This window comes from Tamandua tetradactyla, chromosome 6, assembly GCF_023851605.1.
Source record: "Tamandua tetradactyla isolate mTamTet1 chromosome 6, mTamTet1.pri, whole genome shotgun sequence".
NCBI classification, from domain to species: Eukaryota; Metazoa; Chordata; class Mammalia; order Pilosa; family Myrmecophagidae; genus Tamandua; species Tamandua tetradactyla.
The window spans coordinates 148,645,030-148,666,189 of record NC_135332.1 but is presented as its reverse complement, the minus strand read 5'-3'; the positions used below and the strand labels follow the sequence as shown (position 1 = coordinate 148,666,189).

The 21,160-nt window shown below is 35.8% G+C and overlaps 1 protein-coding gene across 17 annotated transcripts in view; it reads right to left on the bottom strand.

Annotated features, from left to right (window-relative positions):
• The window catches only part of RIMS2 (regulating synaptic membrane exocytosis 2), a 757,916-nt gene that overhangs the window by 251,571 nt on the left and 485,185 nt on the right, over positions 1-21,160 (bottom strand). For all 17 annotated transcript variants that reach the window (XR_013178386.1, XM_077167426.1, XM_077167432.1 and 14 more), the window contains one exon: positions 15,210-15,366. Coding sequence is in view for 16 of the 17 variants with exons in the window: in XM_077167426.1 (XP_077023541.1) it covers positions 15,210-15,366 (157 nt within the window). In the remaining variant the exon portion in view is untranslated. The remainder of the gene's footprint in view (positions 1-15,209; positions 15,367-21,160) is intronic.

The window sequence follows — 21,160 nt, the reverse complement described above, 5'->3', positions numbered from 1 at the left end:
AGAGAGGGAGGTGCAACTGTGGCTCAGTGGCAGATTTCACGCCTGCCATGCCGGACATCCAGGTTCTATTCCAGGTGCCTGCCTATGCAAAAAAAAAAAAAAAAAAAAAAAAAAATAGGAGAAGCTACTGTTGCTCCTTGCAGGCCTCTTCCTCAATCCCTCTCCAGATGGGTCTCCATTGTGGGTCTCTGGCTTTGTTCCGGTTGGGAAAGACTGTTCTAGGAAACTCTTCTCCAAAGCTCCAGAATTTTTCCTCTAGGCAAAAGTAGCTAGGGACTGCAAAAGCAGTGTAAGAAAAAATTAAGCCAAATAGCTAGGGACAAAGCTGCTTTAAACCTTACAATAGGACACTGGGAAGAGGGAGAAAGTTTATTATAGGGAATAGAGGGGGCATTCCAATTCCTGTAAATAGGGGAACTCCTAAGGCCACTAGTAACCACAAGCCCAGGACAAAACACAGGGTCTGATAAGAGAGAGGAGACTCTATACTTTGCATTTGCCTTGGTCTGACTTTCTTGAAAGAAGGGCCGAACTTGGAAGGATAGCAACAGCCAACACAAAGCCAATTTGCAAAGCCATTAAAGGTGATTTTTGTATTGGCTTCTTTGGTTTTGACAGCTTCTAGCACTCAAAGAAATCTCTGTCAAAACATCGGCTAGATACAAACTCAGTTCATGGAATAAATTCTAAAGTTAACATTTTAAAAATTAAAATGGTATAGTATGCAACAAAAGATTACAAGACAAAGACACAGGAAATGATGGCTGATTCAAAGAAAGAGGACAAAAATATTAAAAAATCAGTGAAGAAGATCACACTGTGGACATAATAGACAAAGATTTTTCAAAAGTGGTTTTCAGTTATACTCAGGGAGATGAAGGAAAATACAGAGAAAGAACTAAAGAATGTCAAGAAAAAGAAAATACCCACCAATGAATGCATAAAAAGAGACTCTCAATAAAGAGAAGAAAAAGGGAAAAAACAGAACTACTGCAGGTGAAGGCCTCAATCATTGAAATGAAAAATTCCCAGGAGAGTTTCAACAGCAGATTGGAACTGGCAAAAGAATCAGTACATTCAAAGACAAGGCAATTGAAATGAGTCATGTTGAGGAGCAAAAAAGAAAAAAAAATCATAAAAAGCAAAAATAAAGTTAAAGACCTGTGGGACACCATCAAGCATACCATTATTTGCATTATGGGGATCCCATAAGGAGAGGAAGGAAAGCTTCAGAAGGAATTTTCAAAGACATAATAAAAGATAGGAATATACATATTCAAGAAGACCACTGAACACCAAACAGGATAAACTTGAACAGAAATACACCCAGAAACATAGTAGACAAACCATAAAATGCAAAGAACAAGGAGAAAATACTGAAAGCAGCAAGAGAAAAGCAACATGTTATATACAAGGGAGACCCAATTAAATTATTAATTTCTCACCAGAAACAATGGTGACCAGAAGGCAGCGGGATGAGGAAACAATTGCCAATCAAGAATCTTATGTCCACCAAGAATTTCTTTTAAAACTGGAGTAAAGATTAAGAAATTCCCAGAAAACAAAAGCTGAAGGAGTTTATTACTACTGGACTGGCCCTAAAAACAATGCTAAAGGGAGTCATTCAGACTGAAAGGAAAGGACACTGCGTACTGGACCAGAATGTCATAAAGAAATAAAGACCCCTATATCAATTCTTACTTCTTCTAAGTGTTAAAATGCAAGTACATAAAAATTAATGATAAATCAGGTGTTTGACATACAAAGTACAAAGATATAATTTGAAAAAAGCCAAAAAAAAATAGGTTGAGGGGAGAATAGTATAAGACAGTGGATATGTATGCTATCGAACTTGGTATCAAACAAAAAATGATGGCTATATATTTAAGGTAGTGCATTTTAACCTCATGGTAACCACAAAGAAAATCCATGAAGTATATACTCAAAAAGAAATAAGATCAGAATCAAGATGGTAAAATAAAAAAAAAAAATCAACTATCAAAGTAGGCATTAATGGAAGAATTGGGGGTCAAAAATACAAAAGACTTCCAAAGAATAAATAGCCAAGAGAGAAAAGAAAATCTTCATTATAAATAGTCACTTTTAATGTAAATGGATTAAACTCTCCCATCAAAAGAAAGAGTTTGGCCTTTTCATAAAAAGATTAAAAAGCATGACAAAATAGATAAAGTTTTTACAAGAGATCATCCTTAAATTAAAAAAAAAAACATAAGTAGGTCGAAACTGAAGGGATGGGAAAAACATACTATGCAGGTGCAAGTAGTAATAAAAGGGAGTTGGGGTAGCTAGCCTAATATCAGACAAAATAGGTTTGATGTCAAAAACTATCAAAAGGGACAATGAAGAATATTATATACTAATAAAGGGGTTAATTCCATAAGAAGACATCATTATGAATACATGTGCACCTAAGGAGCAGAGTTTCAAAATATACGAATAAAATATTTATGAATTTCAAGGGAGAACTAGAGGTTCTACAGATTTTAATATGCCACTTTCAATATAGATAGAAATGTCTAGACAGACGATCAATAAGGAAATAGAAGACTTGAATGATACTCTAAATCTACTAGACCTAATAACATATATAGAATGCTTCACACAATAGTAGCAGAACATACCTTATCTCTAATGTGTATGGAACATTCTCCAGGATAGACCATATCTTAGGTCACAAAACAAGTCTCAATAAATTCAAAAATATTGAAACTATACACTGTATCTTCTCCAGTCACAACAGAATGAAGTTAGAAATCAATAAATCAGGAAAAAATGGAAAATTCACAAATATGTGGAAATTTTAAAATGTACGCTTTTAACAAACAGTGGGTCAAAGAAGGAAGTACAGGAAAGTGAGGAAATGTCTCAAGGGGAACAAAAAATGAAAACAAAACATACAAAAACTTATGAGTTGCAGCTGACAGGGAAAGTTATAGCTCTAAATGCTTACATTTAAAATGAAGAAAGATCCTTAAGTTGGATATCTAATTTCACAATTGGAGGACCTATAAAAAGAAGAGCAAACTAAACCCAAAGTGAGCAGAAGGGAGGAAATAACAAAGATTAGGGAGGAGTTAAATGAAATAAAGAATGAAAAACCAAAAGTTGGTTCTTTGAAAAGATCAATAAAATTACCAAGCCTTTAGCGAGATTGATAAAGAAAAAAAAGGAGAGAGGAAACTAATAACCAAAATCAGAAATTAAAAGGGGCATCACTACTGATTCTATTGAAATTAAAAACAGGACTTTGCCTGCCCTGCCAGAGACCCAGGTTCAATTTCCGGTGCCTGCCCATGCAGGAAAAAAAAAAAAAAAAAAAAAAAAGACAATACAAGGATTCTATGAACAATAGTATACCAACAAATTGGAAAACCTAGGTGAAATGGACACATTACTAGAAGCATGTAAACTACCTACACTGACTCAAGAAGAAATAGAAACTCTAAACAAACCAATAACTAGAAAAGAGATTGAACTAGTAATAATAAGCCACCCAACAAAGGAAAGCCAAGGACTAGATAGCTTCGCAGGAAATTTTACCAAATATTCCAAGAAGATTAACACCAACCCTGCTCAAACTCCTCCAAAAAACTGAAGAATAAACACTCCCTAACTTATTATATGAAGCCAATATCACCCTCGTACCAAATTCAGATAAAGATGCCAAAAGGAAAAAATTTAGACAAATATCTCTTATGAATATAGATGCAAAACTCATTAAGAGAATACTAGCAAACCAAATCCAACAGCATATTAAAAGAAGTATACATTTTGATTAAGTAAGATTTATTCCCAGTATGCAAGGGTGGTTCAACAAGAAAATTAGTTAACATAATATACCACATTAATGAAGAGAAAGAAACACATGATCATATCAATTGATGCATAAAGGCATTTGACAAAATCCAGCACTGCTTATTGATTAAATACACACACACTTTTAATACTGGGAATAGAAGAAAACTTCCTCAACAAGATAAAGGGCATATATGAAAAAACCTACAGTTAACATCATACTTAATGGTCAAAGACTAAATTATTTCCCCCTAGAATCAGGAACAAGACAAGGATGACATTGTCACTGTTGAATGTAATAACATTCAACATCATACTGGAAGTTCTAGCCAGAACAATTAGGCAAGAAAAAGAAATAAAAGGCATCCAAATTAGATGATGACATGATTTGTAGATGACATGATCCTATAAACATAAAATTCTGAAAAATCATACCAAAGCTAGTCAGCAAAGTTGTGGGTTACAAAATCAGCATGCAAAAGACAAGTAGCATTTCTATATACTAGTAATGAGTCATCTGAAGAAGATATCAAGAAAAATATCCATTTATAATAGCAACTAAAAGAGTCAAATATCTAGGACTAAATTTAACCAAGGATATTAAGGACTTACATGTGAAAAGGTTTAACACATTGCTACAAGAAATCAAAGAAGCCTTAAGTAAATGGAAGGGGATTCTATGTTCATGAATTAGAAGACTAAATATTGTCAAGATGTCAATTCTACCCAAAGTTATTTACAGATTCAATGCAAACCAATACAAATTCCAACAGCCTTCTTTGTAGAAATGGAAAAGCCAATCATAAGATTTATACGGAAGGGTAAGTGGCTCCAAAGAGCTAAAGCCATCTTGGAAAAGAAGAACAAAATTGGAGGAGTCACACTTCCTAATCTTAAAACTGACTATAAAGCCACAGTAATCAAAACAAAATGGTACTGGCACAAGAACAGACATATAGACCAATGGAATTACATTGAGAGTGTAGAAACCAAGCCTCAGATTTATGGTCAACTGATTTTTTTCTTTATCTTTTTAATTTTTATTTATTTATTTATTTTAAATTTTATGTGTTTTTTTTTTTTTTTTTTTTTATCATGGGCAGGCACAAGGAATCGAACCTGGGTCTCCAGCATGGCAGGTGAGAATTCTGCCACTGAGCCACTGTGGCCCACCCTGGTCAACTGACTTTTGACAAGGGTGCCAAGTTCACTCTTGGCTGGGAAAGAATACTTTCTTCATCAAATAGCACTGGGAAAATGGATGTCCATATGCAAAAGAATGAAGCTGGGTACCCCTTCTTACCAAATACAAAAGACAACTAAAGTGAATCAATCACCTAAATATAAAAACTGGAATTATAAAACTCCTAGAAGAAAACATAGGGAGGCTTCTTCAGGACCTTGTGTTAGGCAATGGTTCTATAGACCTTACACTCAAAGCACAAGCACTAAAAGAAAAAATAGTTAAATGGGACCTCACCAAAAACTTTTATGCACCATAGGACTTTATCATGAAAATAAAGCAATAATCTACACAATGGGAGAAAACTTTGGGGACCACATATCCAAAAAGGGTCCAATATGCAGAATATATAAAGAAATCCTATAATTCAAAAATAAGAAGACAATCAACACAATTGAAAATAGGCAAAAGATTTTAATAGATATTTATCCAAAGAAAATATACCAATGGCCAAAAGCACTCAACATAAGACACTCAACATAATCAGCCTAAAGGGAAATGCAAATTCAAACCACAATGAGAAACCATTTCACACCCAATAGAATGGCTACTATTCAAAAAATGGAAAATTACAGGTGTTGGTGAGTATATGGAGAAATAACACATACATTTTTGGAAGGAATGTAAAATGGTGCAGCTTGCTGTGGAAAACAATTTGGTGGTTCTACAAAAAGTTAAGGAAAGAAGTACCTTTATGTTCGGCAATCACACTTCTATATATATATACCCATAAGAATTGAATACAGGGACTGTGGTAATTAGTTTCAATTTGGCCAGGTGATTGTGCCCTGTTGTTCTGTTGCTGTGGACTTAAGTTATCAGCGTATGAAATTCATCTCTGGCTGATTACATCTGAGGTGGGCTAAGGGGAGTGTCTCCCACAATGAGTAACCATTAACTTAATTAACTAGAGGCTTAGAAAAGAGAAGTTAGAAGAGATTCCAGCACAGGCTAGCACAACCAGACCTAGAGGTTTGAAGAAGCAGAAAGGAATTCCCCCAGGGATGAACCTAGACACCAGGAGGGAAGACCAGCAGATGTTGCCTTCCCATGTGATAGAGAAAGCCAAAGAAAAGTCAGCTGCCTACCCTCTGAAGAACTGTAAATATGTAACTAAATAAATCCCCTTTTTAAAAACCCATCCATTTCTGGTGTTTTACATTCCAGCAGCTCTAGCGAACTAAAACAGGGACTGAACAGATATTTCCACACTGAGGCTCACTTACAATTGATGGAAACAATTGAGTATCCATCAACCAATCAATGAATAACCAAAATGTGATATGTACACAGAATGGAATATTCTTCAGCCATTAAAATAAATGAAATTCTGATACATGCGACAACGTAGATGGACCTTACAGACATAATGTTGAGTGAAATAAGCCAGACACAAAAGAACAAATATTGTATGATATCATTGATATGAAATAATTAGAATAAACAAATTCATAGAGTCAGAAACTAGAATGTAATTTAAAGGGGCTGAAGTGGGGGGAGGAAATGAAGAGTTAATACTTAAATTGAACAGAATTTCTATTTGGAATGATGGAAAAGTTTTCTTAAATGGTAATGATAGTAGTACACATTGTGAATTAAATTAGCAGCTCTTAATTATATACATACATTTGAATGTGATTAAAAGGGGAGAAATTTAGGTTGTAAATATGTTACCAGAATAAAAGTTAAACAAAGCAAATCAAACTGTAGCAGGCAGGCCTCCCCCTCTTTCTGGTTCAGTTGTGCTCTCTATGGAAAATCCCCAAATCCCCTTTCCTGACCTTCAGGAAGGCGTAAAACTGCAGGCAAGAGAGAGAGATAAGACACATTTCTGGGATGGAAACCCCCTCCCCTAGCCTTCAGGAACTGGTGAAGCTGCACATAGCCAAAATAAGACATTCCTGGGGTGGGGGTCCCTCCTTAACGGTTCAGCTTTGGGCCATTCTCAACTTAAATTAGCCAATTGTTTACCTTGTCTTTAACATGTCATACAGTCTATAACAGCTAAGGTTGCCTTTTGTTCCAGGCTCAGACTTTCAGAGGCTACTCAGCTGAGCCCTATGGACATAGAAAATAAAACCTGCTTCCTGAAACTACGGATCCTTAGTATCAGCCTGTTCTAACCCCACGGAATGTTCCTGGAGGCCTGTGGCCTTGTTCCTGGTTTTCGTGCTGCAAAACAAAACCCTAGGACTGTGAAATCCAAACACGAATCCTAATGTAACCTACGGATTATAGTTAATAGCACAATTATAAAAATGTTATTTTGTCAATTGTAACAAATGTACCATAATAATGCAATGTATTAATAATAGGGGGGAGTATATGAGAACTCTGTGTTTTATGCATGATTTTTCTGTAAACTTGCAGTTTCTCTAATAAACAATTCATCAAAAAAAAAAGATTATAGCATGTCATGCTATAGAATGTAAGGTAGGAATCCAGCTTTTAATTTTACTTCACATGATGTGCTAATTTTTCTATTCTTTCCTAACCTTCATTCCACATTAATTTGGAAGACCTTCAAAATCACACATCAAGTTACATAAAAATGTAAGTGGTAAGTGTAAATAAATGTAATTATATTGTGATCTCTTCTACTTAATAGGAATATTTTGTTCCAACTAGCCTTGTTGTTTCCTGTTATTAAATTATCATGGCTTCAGTGGTCAGAACAGCATGGTACTGGCACATAGAAGCATTGACCAATGGAATCAAATCAAGAGTGCAGAAATAGACCACCAAATCTATGGTCAACTGATTTTTGTCAAGGCCCGCAAATCCTCTGAACTAGGACAGAAATAGTCTTTTCAGTAAATGGGCATGGAAGAACTGGATATCAATACCCAAAAGAATGAAAGAGGACCCCTATCTTATACCCTATACAAAAATTAACTCGAAGTGGATCAAACACCTAAATATAAGAACTAGCACCATAAAGCTTCTAGAAGAAAATGTAGGAAAACATCTTCAAGACCTAGTAATAGGAGGTAGCTTTCTAAACTTTATACCCAAAGCACAAGCCACAAAAGAAAAAATAGATACATGGGAACTCCCCAAAATCAAATGCTTTTACACTTCAAAAGACTTTGTTAAAAAGGTGAAGAGGCAACCAACTCAATGGGAGAAAATATTTGGAAATCACACATTGGACAAAAGTTTGATATCCTGTATACACAAAGAAATCATAAAACTCAACAACAAAAGAACAAACAACCCAATTATAAAATGGACTAAAAATATCAATAGGCATTTTTCTGAAGAGCAAATATAGATGGCTCAAAAGCACATGAAGAGATGCTCATTTTTTTTGGCTATATGGGAAATGCAGATCAAGACTACAACAAACAGGAAACTATAAACATTGGAGGGGATGTGGAGAAATTGGGACACTTATGCACTGCTGGTGGGAATGTATAATGGTGCAGCTGCTATAGAAAACTGTTTGGCGTTCTTTAGGAAACTAAATATTGAGTTGCCCTATGACCCAGCAAAAGCACTACTTGGTATATACCTAGAAGAGTTGAAAGCAATGACACAAACAGACATTTGCACACCAATGTTCAAAGCAGCATTATTCACAATTGCCAAAAGATGGAAACAAACCAAATGCCCAGCAACAGACAAGTAGATTAACAAAATGTAGTATAGACATACAATGGAATATTATGCAGCAGTAAGATGAAATGATGTCCTGAAGCACATGACAAGATGGATGAGCCTTGGGGACATAATGCTGAGTGAAATAACCAGACACAAAACAATAGATAGTGTATGATTCCACTTTTATGACCATGGTAAAGGTAAAATCAGAGGCTTATAATACAGAAGATAGGGGACTTAGAGATACACAGAAGCTAGAGATGGGTGAATGGTTAGCTAATGGGGTTGAACTCCAATGCAAGGGAGTAGATAGAAGTGAAGGCAGTTCTCTAGTGGGTCTATAAGTAATATTATCATATTGAAGATAGACCTATGTGTTCAACTGATTAACATTAGAAATATAAATTAGCCCTTGTAAGACCTACTTCAAAGGTATGACTCATGTACAAACAGTGTCCAGGATAGAGGGGGAAAACTGCTATTGCATGCTATGGGCTGTGTTTGAAAGGAAAACATCAGCACTATCACAGCAACAGCAGGGGTAAATAATGGGGGGAGGGACAAGAATTATGAGGAGGTTTAGATTTCTTATTTGGTGAGGGTGTGTTTATTGGTTTTCTTTCTCTTGAACAATGAAATTATCTAAAATTGAGAGTTTTGATGGACTGTAGACTTTGGGCACTATATCTGATCCCTGATGAATGCAGGAGGCTGAAGGATGCACTGACTGAGAAGTAGATTGGCGAATATTGGTCTATACTTATGAATGAATGTTGTACTGCTACAAAAAGGAATGAAGTCATGAGGCAAGCAATGATGTGAATGAACAACGTGGGACATTTGGTGAGGCAAAATAAGCCAGAAATAAAAGAATAATAACGTGTGGTCTCTTTAGAAAATGCTTACAAGAAATCAAGGACCTAGATTGTAAGCTTTTATACCAGGCACATTTAGTCTGGAGAGTTAATTATTATTTCAGGATTTTGAGAGACTGATATGTATATATCAGTAGTATATATATATATATATATATATATATATATATATATAGAGAGAGAGAGAGAGAGAGAGAGAGAGAGAGAAGAATGAAGCCTATCAATTTGGGGTTAAAGTAGTTTAGAACACAGGGATAAGGAAGACAATGTCTGAATTTTAGAACCACACATATTCTTTGAGACCAAAGGAAGAAAGGTTTATTTGGTCTGGATCCGAAATGTTCTGTAGCACATACTCTAACTCAACCTATCTGTATAGCTCATTTGAACAACTGAAACACAGGGAGGCCAGAATAAGAGAGGTCCTTTAATCCTGTATAGCCTAATGTAATGCCTGGATACATCCTAGAGTATATTAAGCAGATAATCAAAAAGTATTGGCAAAGTCCCCTGAGAGATGGGAGAGAAAATATGGAACTATTAAACTTCATGATCAGGAAATCCCCTGATACTGTGTCAAACTTTAGAGACACCCAAATCAATAGGCCCTTGATGTTGAAGCTTACTCTTGTGAAGCTTATGTAGGTTGCAGAGAAGCTTAGTCTACCTATAGGTATGCCTAAAAGTTACTTCTGGAGGACCTAATCTGTTGCTCAGATGTGGCCTAACTCTCTCTAAGCGCAACTCTACAAGTGAAATCATTGCCCTCCCCACTACATGGGACAAGACATCCAGGGGTGAAAGTCTCCCTGGCAACGTAGGAGATGACTCCCAGAGATGAATCTGGCCCTGACACCATGGGATCAACAATTCCATTCTGACCAAAAAGGGGAAAAGAAGTGTAACTAATAAAGTATCAGTGGCAGAGAGAGTTCAAATCCAGTTGAGAGGCTACAATGGAGGTTGCTCTTCCACAAGCTTCAGCTAGACACTGCTACCTATCATAACCTGCCAACCCTCAACCAGGACCATTCCAGCCAATCCTAAAGAACAACTAGTGCAATAATATAAGATTCCACAAAGGTTCCATGCACTAGGGTAGCTTTCCAGAAATCTACAACCTCCAGATGGGTCCCTGGACCAGATAAGTCCTGAAACCTAGAGGGCCCAGCCTCTCCAGAACATCAGATAGTTCCATCTCCCTACTCCATATTAGTGACAGACCCTTCCAACATGAAAAAGTTAAAATGGCCATAGCTCAAAACACCCCTAAAGAGAGGGATGGAAAGATCAGAGGTGATGGCAGAGTTATACAGAGAAGATAGGATTTAACAAATGAATATGTTTGCTGAATCATTAACTTGGTATCTCTTTTAGTCCACAGTATCTTAGAGCACCTAAAAGTAAAAACTTAAAATTGTGGAATTGTAACTCCTGTCAAACTCTGAAATCTGTTCTACAACTAATTGTGGTGCTATGCTTTGAAATTTATTGCTTTTTTGTATACATTTTATTTTTCACAAAAAAGAGGGCGGGCCGCGGTGGCTCAGCGGGCAAAGTGCTTGCCTGCTATGCCGGAGGACCTCGGTTCGATTCCCGGCCCCAGCCCATGTAACAAAAACGGAGAAACAGAATACAATAAAACAAGAAAATGTTTAAAAATGTTTCCCTTTCTTCCTTCCTTCCTTCCTTCTATCCTTCCTTCCTTCTCTCTGTCTTTAAAAAAAAAAAAAAAAAAAAAAAAAAGAAAGAAAAAAGTCGATTGTGGTACTAAAAAAATATTTAAGGCTTCTAGCCTCCCATATTCTGGAGCAGGTAGAAGGAAAAATATGAGAGGATCATATGGTAGCTCATGACAAACTCTGGGATCTGTCCTGTAACTACTTGTTGAAGTGTGCTTTGAAAAGTATTGCTTTTTTATTTCTTTATATGAATATATGTTATACTATACAATAAAAAAGTTAAAAAAATATTATGGCTTGGTGTTAATTTTTGTCTTCTTTTTCAAAAGGGATTTATTTGTTTACCTTTATCTTTCCATATAAATTCTACAGTGATATTGTCAAGCGACCAAAAGTTCCAGTTAATTTTGTTCTTAGTATTATACTAAATTTATAGACTAATTTGGGAGAGAATTGATAGCTTTATCACATGAAATCATTCTACCCAGGAATAGGGTATAACTCTCACTATTCCTTATCTAAAATTTACTTCTTTCACTATAAAGATCATGTGAATTATTAGATTTATTTCCAGATCCTTTATACTTTGTTCTGCTTTTGGGAATAGTGTTTTCTGTCCTATTATATATTCTAAATATTTTTTATTCATCTTTCATAAATTGATCTTATGGTCAGCAATTTGCCAGAACTCCCATATTACTTTCAATAGTATTTTGATTATATTGGGGTGTCTATGTAGATAACCAAATCATTTAACAAATAATGATAGTTTTCACCACTTGTTTTCCAGTCCTACACTGCTTATTTCTTCTTCTTTTCTCATAAGAACTTGAAGTTCTATTTTAAACAGTGACAACAATAATGGGCATCCATCTCTAATTTCTGATATTAACGTGAATGCCTCTAAAATGTTTCCATCAACCACAATGTTTACTGCAGGATTTTGGTATATAGCCTTTACTACATGTAGGTAGTTTTATTCCTAGTTTCCTGAGTAATGTGAATATGAATTGCTTATAACAAAATTCTTTTCTGCTTCTATTAAGTTGTCTTTTCCTCTTAGTCCAGTACTGTGATAAACTATCACAGCAAATTTTTTGGTGTCTAACCACTCTGCTTTTTAATTCATAGATTTAGCTAGTCAATACACAATTTTCATACCTACATTTTTAACTGAACTGGGTTTATCATATTTCCTTGTACTATAAGGTTTGGAACTAATGTTGTGCATTAACTTTAGAAAAAGAGTCAGAGTTTTTCTTCTTTCTGTTTCTCGAACAAGCTATATAACAGAGAGATTATCTGTTCTTGAAAGCTAAGTTAAAATTGACCCATAACAACTTCTTAGTCTGGATTTCTTTTCTTTGATTGCAGTGAGGAGAGGGCTGGTTTTGTTTGTTTATTTGTTTCATTGTTTTTGTTTTTTTTTGTTACACGGGCAGGCACCGGGAATCATACTGGGGTCTTTGGCATGGCAGGCAAGAATTCTGCCTGCTGAGCCACTGTGGCCTACCCAGGAGGGCTGGTTTTTTATTATGATTTCAAGCATTTTACTAACTGTTGGTTTATTTAACTTTTCTACTTCTTATGACAAATTTGATATTTTATATTTTTCAGAAATATAACCATTCATTTAAATTAACAAATGTAATAATTTCATAAATTGTTTATTTTTAAAATCTTTTTTAAATCCGTAGTTTCCCTTTTTCATTGCTTTAATTTAAATGTCTCTTTTTGTCTTTATATACTTTTTTTTCTAATGTAATGGTGCCTATTATTTCATTCTTTTCAAATAATTAGCTTTTGGTCTATTTAGCACATACTCTCTTTTTATGTTTTTCTCTTTCTCCTTCTGTATTTCCTTTTATCTCAATTTTATTGATTTTTCTCATCTTTATTATTCCTTTTCTTTTTCTCTCTTCTTTACTTAAATTCTTATATTTAGTGCTTATTTAGCTCATCATTTTCAATCTTTCTCATTTTCTGGTGAATATGTTTTAAGGTAAAAATGTCCTAAAAATTGCTTTATCCCACAAGTGTTTACAGCATTTTCATTGCTATTCAATCCTGATATTTCATAATTGCCCTAATTATTTCCTCCATAACCAAAAATTATTTAGCAATTTTGTGGATAATTTCCATGGATTTTAAAAACTATCCTTCTTATTGCTTTGTAACTGTGCTTCATAGTATTCACAGAAAATGGTTTGTCTGGGATTTACGAAAGTGTTCCTTGTGATCAATTTTGCTACTTATCCAAGTGTAAATAACGAATTTGTTCCAGGTCATTATACCCAGGCTTTCATTAGCCTTTACAGTGCCTTAGAGCAGATTGGAAAGTCTTGCTACATTCAGCTCTGACCTTTTGGGTATACAACTGAGCAGAGTGTAGGCTAGAGTTTGACCCCTTGCCAGGATCCTCTGTTCAAAGCACAAACTGTTCAAAGTAGTAGTACTGATTATAAATTTTAGATTTAGTGCTCACTTTTTCTTGAATATAACATCTTTCTTTGTCCTTTATGACATTTTTTGACATTGAATTTAATTTTTTTCTGATTGAAATTTTGACCCTATTTTTAAATTTTATTTATGTCTACCATATTTTTTCATGCTTTGTTTTCATATTCTCTATGTTCTTTTATTTTTAGCATGTTGCACGTAAACAATATATTGATGGATCTTGTCTGGGGATCATGATTGTTAATGTTTCTTAAAATCTAAACTGAAGTCTGTATAATTGATCAATTATGATGTTTTTGAGTTACCATTCTTGCCCTGGATTGCCTATCTCCATACATCTGTTTTTCATGATAAAATGAACATTTTAAAGCTAAGCTCCCAAAATTATGGTTTTTCTATTTAATTATATGCAGCTGTATCTCTTCTAAAACTTATGGGTAGCTTCTATATTGAGTGTTCAAATTTTCTTTCCTTGTTTTAAAACGGATGCACTCTTTTATATTTTTAATCAGCAAGGATTTAATTTATTAAAGGTACAAATTTAAAACTTAGTTCTTTTGTACATTTTAAATTTAAGATTACAATTTTTATTATTCTATTTTTTTGACTTCCATATTTTGGCAGTCATTTTTCAGAATACCAAATAATTTTTATTAAATTTACAATCTTAATTCAATTTCTTCAAACGATAGAACTATTTATAAACCTATATATCTTCATTTTAATTTCTTCAACTTTAAAATTAAGCCAACCATTTTTAAGTGCTTAATAGTCCCTATAAATCAAATATATTAAATTTATAAATAAAATTATTTAAATTTCTCTTATATGAGCTAATACCGTGCATTAAAAAATTAGCAAAATTTCAATTAAAAACCCTATGTCTAAAACCAACGCAATTACTCATTTAAAATAGGAGTTACAAAGCTGTTATCCTAAAAGGCCAAATTTTCTTAAATACTGCAAGTACATGAATTGCGAATTATTCACAGTTTCTTGTTAGTCCCAACACACTATTTCCACGGTCTTTACTCCATTAAGTCTTTCTAAAGTTAACAAGGTTGATCAGAGATTTGAACCAGGCATAATAAGACTTGGAGCTGCACACTTTCTGAAGCATTCTTCTCCATGCCCATGCATTCATTTTTATTCTTCTGATTATTCATAATTTTAAAGACCCATAAATGTTTATTTTTCCTATTTCTGAAGTTTTTGATATTTAAATCATTGTTTAGTATAATTAATTCATTCTAGCAAGATATGCTCAATTAACATGTGGTCAAAAGCTTATCCTTAATGATTTTGAAAATGGTTTGTCTGGGATTTACGAAAGTTACATTAAAATAATACATAGCTTATCCAAAGATACAAAGTAACTTTCATCACACAGGTGTTTGAACAGCATCTTTATTTTTCTTTAGAGAACATTTTTTCCACAATAATTTATTTTATTTAGAAACTATTAATGATACTTTACTAGAGGAAGGCCTGAAGTGACCTCCTACAAATAAAATACATATGCTATCTTACCTTTGTGGAGGAGGGACACTGGGTGACCACGATCTAGTCCTTCCTATAGCATCTCCTCGGTGAGAAGACCCTGATGGTGAACAATGGTTTGATGACATTATTTGTTCTGGCACTGATAATGTTGAGCTCTGAAGATCTCGACCATTGTGACGGTAATCTATAGGGAGGAAGATTACAATTTAAGTTATTTAAACCACTAAGGCTTTTGCGTATTTTGCACTTTATTGAAAAACATAAAGTGTCAGTGAAATTTCAAGACAATATATTAAATGTAAAATAGGGTGAGAAAAACATAATACCAAGATGAAATGACATTTTGTAAACACATAAATTAAGAACAAATGATAAATATTCAGATGGTATAATTTAGGACTGAGTAGAATTAAACTTTCATATACCCTTACATGTAGAATAAAACGTCTATACATAATTATCTTCAATAAAAGACTGAAGTTTACTCTAAAACATATTTTAATCTCTTCAATGACCTACAAGAGCTTAAAATACTTCTCAACAATTAAAAATATTAAAATCATGAAGTTCATAAAAAGTTCCTAAAAGTCCATAGTCATTTTATAAGAGAGAAACTATATTAGAAAACACTTTGAATACCATTTGAAGTCCATGTGTAAACTGTTTTTCTTATAATATTTGATAGGGTTGAGATATAATAGAATTCTTATAATGAAAGTGTGACAGAATAGAGCAGGGAAATAGCCCAATGGGTTAAAATACTTAGAAATGATACAAGTCAAATGAATCCTAGAAAGTAAATGGGATTAGGACAGATGGAGAGAAAAGTAGAAGGAATTCTAAATTGGTAGAAAAACAGCAGTTTAGGGCATGGCAGCAGTGTAAAAATAAGTAGGAAAGGTAAGTTTAAACCAAAGGTGTATATATCTGAAATGTCATGAGGTCATGTCACGAAATTGAAAATTTTTGAGGAGAGAGTGATATTACTACCAACACCAATTATTTTATCATGTTCATCATGGCTACTAGTAATTTACCTTTTACTATGTGCTAAGAACTCTGCTGGGAACTTTATAAAGTGTTCTGTTACACTCAGAAAATATTGGTTCATATATGATTTTTCCCAACATGTTAATGTTAGACAGTATTATTTTAGGGCAAGCTCCCAAGAATCAGAACTAGAAAGAGGGATTTGAGTGCACATGAACAACTGAAGGAATTAGAAAGAGAAGAGAGTTAGAAGAGGATAGGGCAACAGATGTAACTAAGGAAGGACACAGCTTTAGCTTAAGCCCATCAGAAGCTCTGAAGCATGACTTGCACTAGAATTGTTCCAACTTTGAGGCAAGTGGACTGGACTTCTGTACTCCTACATCAGTCAGTCCCTGGCTGAAGACTGACAGTAGTAAGTGGGGGAGGTGGTTTCTATTCATCTAAGAATAAGTCTCCAGATAAGAGCACAATGTGAGTTGTTAGCAAACAGGTCCCACAGCAGCTGGATACAGTTAAACCAGCTGGTAAGGGGGATTTAAATGGAATACCAACAGAAAACTCTATAACTACTTAATAACAGCAGCTGAGGGGAAGGTACACTAACAACTCTAGGCAGCAAACCAGAGAAATACAGAACTAGTCTACAGTGCCCACTCATCCCTCATTCTTCCTCTTGGCTAGAATTTGGTCACAAACTCTGTCTTAGAAGTGCTTACTGCAAGGGTTTTCCCTGATGTTTATGGATATTTCCCTTGATTCTATAACTTTATAACTCTGTACTGCTTTCCTCTAGATGTACTCCTTCCATCCAGATACTTCTACATAATTTTTAAAGTCTTATATTTATTTTTATTTTTAAACTTTTTATACTGTTTAAAATAACATATATACAAAGCAAAGAAAGAAAAAAGTAATAATTTTCAAAGCACACTTAAACAAGTAGTTACAGAACAGATCCCAGAGTTTGTCATGGGCTACCATTCCATCATCTCAGATTTTTCCTTCTAGCTACTCCAAAACACTGGAGGCTAGAAGGAATATTAATATAATTATTCAGCAGCCATACTCATTTGTTAAATCTCATTTTCTGTTACACCTCCTCCTTCTCCTTTAATCCTTCTCCCAATCTGCAGGGATCTTAGAGGAATGACTGTTCTGACTTTTTCATGTTGAGAAGGGGTATCCACACTAAAGAATAGGGGGTGTAATTAATTGATAATTCTGGAGAGGCTGGTCCTTCTGGGTTTCAGGATTTATTTGACCTAGGAACCCTCTGGAAATTGTATGTTCCAGGAAGGCAAACCTAGTACATAAAACCTTCAGAGTCTCAGTTCCAGCCCAAGGTGTTAAGTTTAGCAAATCATGGCAATTAGCACTATCTAATTGAACCTTACATAAGAGCAGCCTCCAGAAGAGCCTCTTGACCCCATTTGATCTCTCTTGGCCACTGATGCCATATTTTATTATACTTTTCCCTCACCTCTGGTCAGGAAGGCATTGTCAATCCCAGGGTGCCAGGGCCAGACTCATTCCCCACATTGTTAGGGAGATTTTCTTCCCTGAATGGCTTGTACCACATGGGGGGAGGGCAATGATTTTCTTTACAGAGTTGAGCTGAGATAGAGAGAGGCCACATTTAAGCAACGCAGAGGCTTCCTGGAAGCCACTCTTAGCTCATTATGGGTAGTCTTAGCTTCTCCTCTACAGAAATGAGTTTCATAAGAGCAAGCCTCAAAATCCAGGGCTTGGCTTATTTGAAGTCCTCAACGGTTGGGAGAGTAACCATGGTTTCCCAGATGGGGGAGTTTAACAGTTCCATATAAATATATATATATATTTTATAGATATATATAAATATATATATAATTTATATATAGCTATATATTCCCCTTCAGATCCTCAAGGGACTCTACCAGTACTTTTTAATTATCAGCCCACCATGGTCTGAGATGTATACTGGTACTACACCAAGCTATAGGGAATTATAAGGCCTCATTCCCATTTTGGACTCCAGGAGTCCAGCCTGTCTAAATAAGCTATCCAGAGAGGCTGATTCAGGCTATGAGAAAATTTAGGTTCTAGTCATAATAAACCTCTCTACCTTTTTTATCTCATACAGCAGCTGAAGGCTTTGAGTACACACACTATCATCTTTTACTTGCATTCCAATTTACCTTAGACCTAGTCAGATTGGGTTCATTTTAAACTCTAATTGAGTCCTGATCTTTTTTGTGGTTATAAAGCCTTATATTTATATTTACTTTTACTATTATAATTTTTATTTCTTAAAATTTAACATGACTTTTCAATTGATACGGCATTTTTAATTTTAGTGCTCTGATTATAAAGTTGTATGGATTTTGAATGGTCTTCCCTAGACCTAGTTTCCAAAAAGCCTTGTTGTTTTTGGTTCATGATTTTGTTCAACACAAATTTTTTTCTGCAATAGATACATTGTGTAATAGAAACACCTTGCAAAGAAGACATTATTATCCCCATTTTACATTTAAGGAAACTAAGACAAAGTAATTCAAATTAGTTCTCAAATACCATGCTGGGATTTAAACAAAATCTTTCTAGACTCCAATATTCTCACTGTGTTCTAATACTATATACTACTCACATGATCTAAGTAACAATTTAGGAAGTTGAAGCTGACAGAAATATACAATGCATACACTGAAGTTCAGAGAGAAAGCTGCAAGGAGATTAGTTATTCTTATAATATTAAGAATAGCATTAGCTCATAGAATTCTTGGCAATAATGCAAAGGCTCTATATCGAAGATGTTGAATATGGTGGCCACTAGAGACGTGTAGCTATTGAGCACTTGAAATGTGGCAACTGTTATTAGGAGACTGAATTTTTAACTGTATAAATATTTTAATTAACTGAAAGTTAAATAGCTACATGTAGCTAGTGGCACATCTCTGGAATATGATAGTTGTAGTAGCAATACATTACACAGAAAGAATTATTCATTCATTAGATAATTATCAGAGTATGTGCATGACAGAGGCTATTCTATATGCCGCAGTGACTAAACAAACTCCCTTGTGGAGCTTAAATTCTAGTGGGGCAGTGAATGATGGGCTTTGACTGAGGCCAAATCACCCACACTTGTCCACTAAGTAAACCATAATGTGTCTTTCCTTTTACCTTGCCCCTGCCCCAGCTCCCTCCTTATGACAGCCGGGACACAGATTTCAGAGAAAAACCCAGCAGGAACAGGTCAGCTCCTGCCCAAAGAATACGGTGGCGGAGAATCCCCCAGGGCCCCTGGCTGCTGCTTCAGGGTAGGTGCCACCATGTGTGAAGGTAGGGAGACTTGGCTGCTGTCCTAGCTTGGGGGTGGGGGTGGGGTGCCGACTTTTCTCCCTTCAGCATGTCAGCAGCAGCCCCCATGGTATCGGTGCTCAGGCTCATGGCTCTGATCTGCTGTGCTGTTTTCCGACTGGTGGTTGGCCAACCGCTGTCTCTCTGGAGAGACCCAGAGGCTAGTGCTCCAGGCTCCCAACTGGGAAGATTCAGCGGCACCCTGAAGCACCATTTCCACTCTGGGATCTTATAAGCTATGTTTTTTAGGCCGTGGTTTGGTGAAAGGAAACAACCCATTAATGATATTTTTCCCCAGAAGCCACTGAGTAATTCTTTTGGGCACCTTTTCCCCTTTTTCTTGACTGTCAGTGGTTTGGGTGCAGGTGGGGAGAGTGGAGGACAAACAAGGTGCTGCTGAGCTGAGTCAGAAGCATGCCAGAGAGACTGCCATGCCTGTCCTGTTTTGGTCTGAGTGTGTCCTGGGTCTGGGCCAGCCGCACAAATGTCCACCATGCCTGGGGAGGCAGCCTTGCTACCTTGGGTGTCCCTCGAGTCCAAGATGGCTGGTGGCGAGCACATCCCCGACTCCCTAGGAGAGCTCCCTGTTCTGGGTGGTCCCAGTTGGGCTTTGGCCCAAATAGTGAGCTCGTGCCTTGCCTTGTCCTTCTCCCCATCTCTTCCACTTCCTGAACCAAACAGGAGTGGGTACTGAAAGCTTCTTCCCAGCTACTGAGACACCAGGACTGGTGCTCGCTAGTGTGTCCAGCTCTGCTGCTCTCCCTGCACTGAGAGGGTGGGTTGGGGCAGGTTGAGCAGACTCGACCTGCCCCGCCTAGGGAAAGTACCCTGGGGTTGGGTGTGTTGAGGTGGGGGACTGGTGATAAAGATCTAGGGATCTGGCAACTGACTCTTGCTGTCAGCAGTTAGGGTCAACCTGAGCAAGCTGGGCCTGGAGTAGGGGGCATAGCCCCGTGCAGTATTTATTGCTAAGTTTTTGTCCAGGAGGGGTGTGCTGGCCCCCCAGGTATTTATTGCTATACATAGTGTATGTTTGTGACATATAAGGTTTTCTTTATTTTGTATATGACCCATAAACATCTTTTAAAAAGAGAAAAAAAAATTCTAGAGGGGAAATGATAGAGACAATAAAGAAAAAACCCACTAAATAATTATATATTTGAAAATGATTTAGTACTATGGGGGAAATAGAGCAGAGTAAAGGAAGATTAAAATGCCAGAGTCAGGAGACATTTTGCAATTTTAAATAGGGTGATCAGGCTAAATAAGACTCATTGAGAAGGTAACAGACCAGCAAATTCTTGAAGGAGGTGAGGTATTTCACTAGGTAGATATTTGTGAAGAGTGTTCCAGAATCAGTACAAAGGTCCCAAGTGAAAGGTCAGTGTGTCTGACATTTTCATTGAATAGTAAGGAGTATAGGGTGCTTGGAGTGGAGAGAGTGATGGAAAAGAGATCAAAAGTTTGGGGGAAGGTCTTCGTAAATAATTTTAAAGATTTTGGCATTTAATCTGAGTGATCTTAATCCATTAGAGGATTTTAGCAAAAATTGGATATAATCTAACTTTTATTTGAACATGATCACTTTGGTTGTTATTCTAAGAACAGACTGATAGGAAGCACGGTGGTGAGCCAGACAAAAGATGATA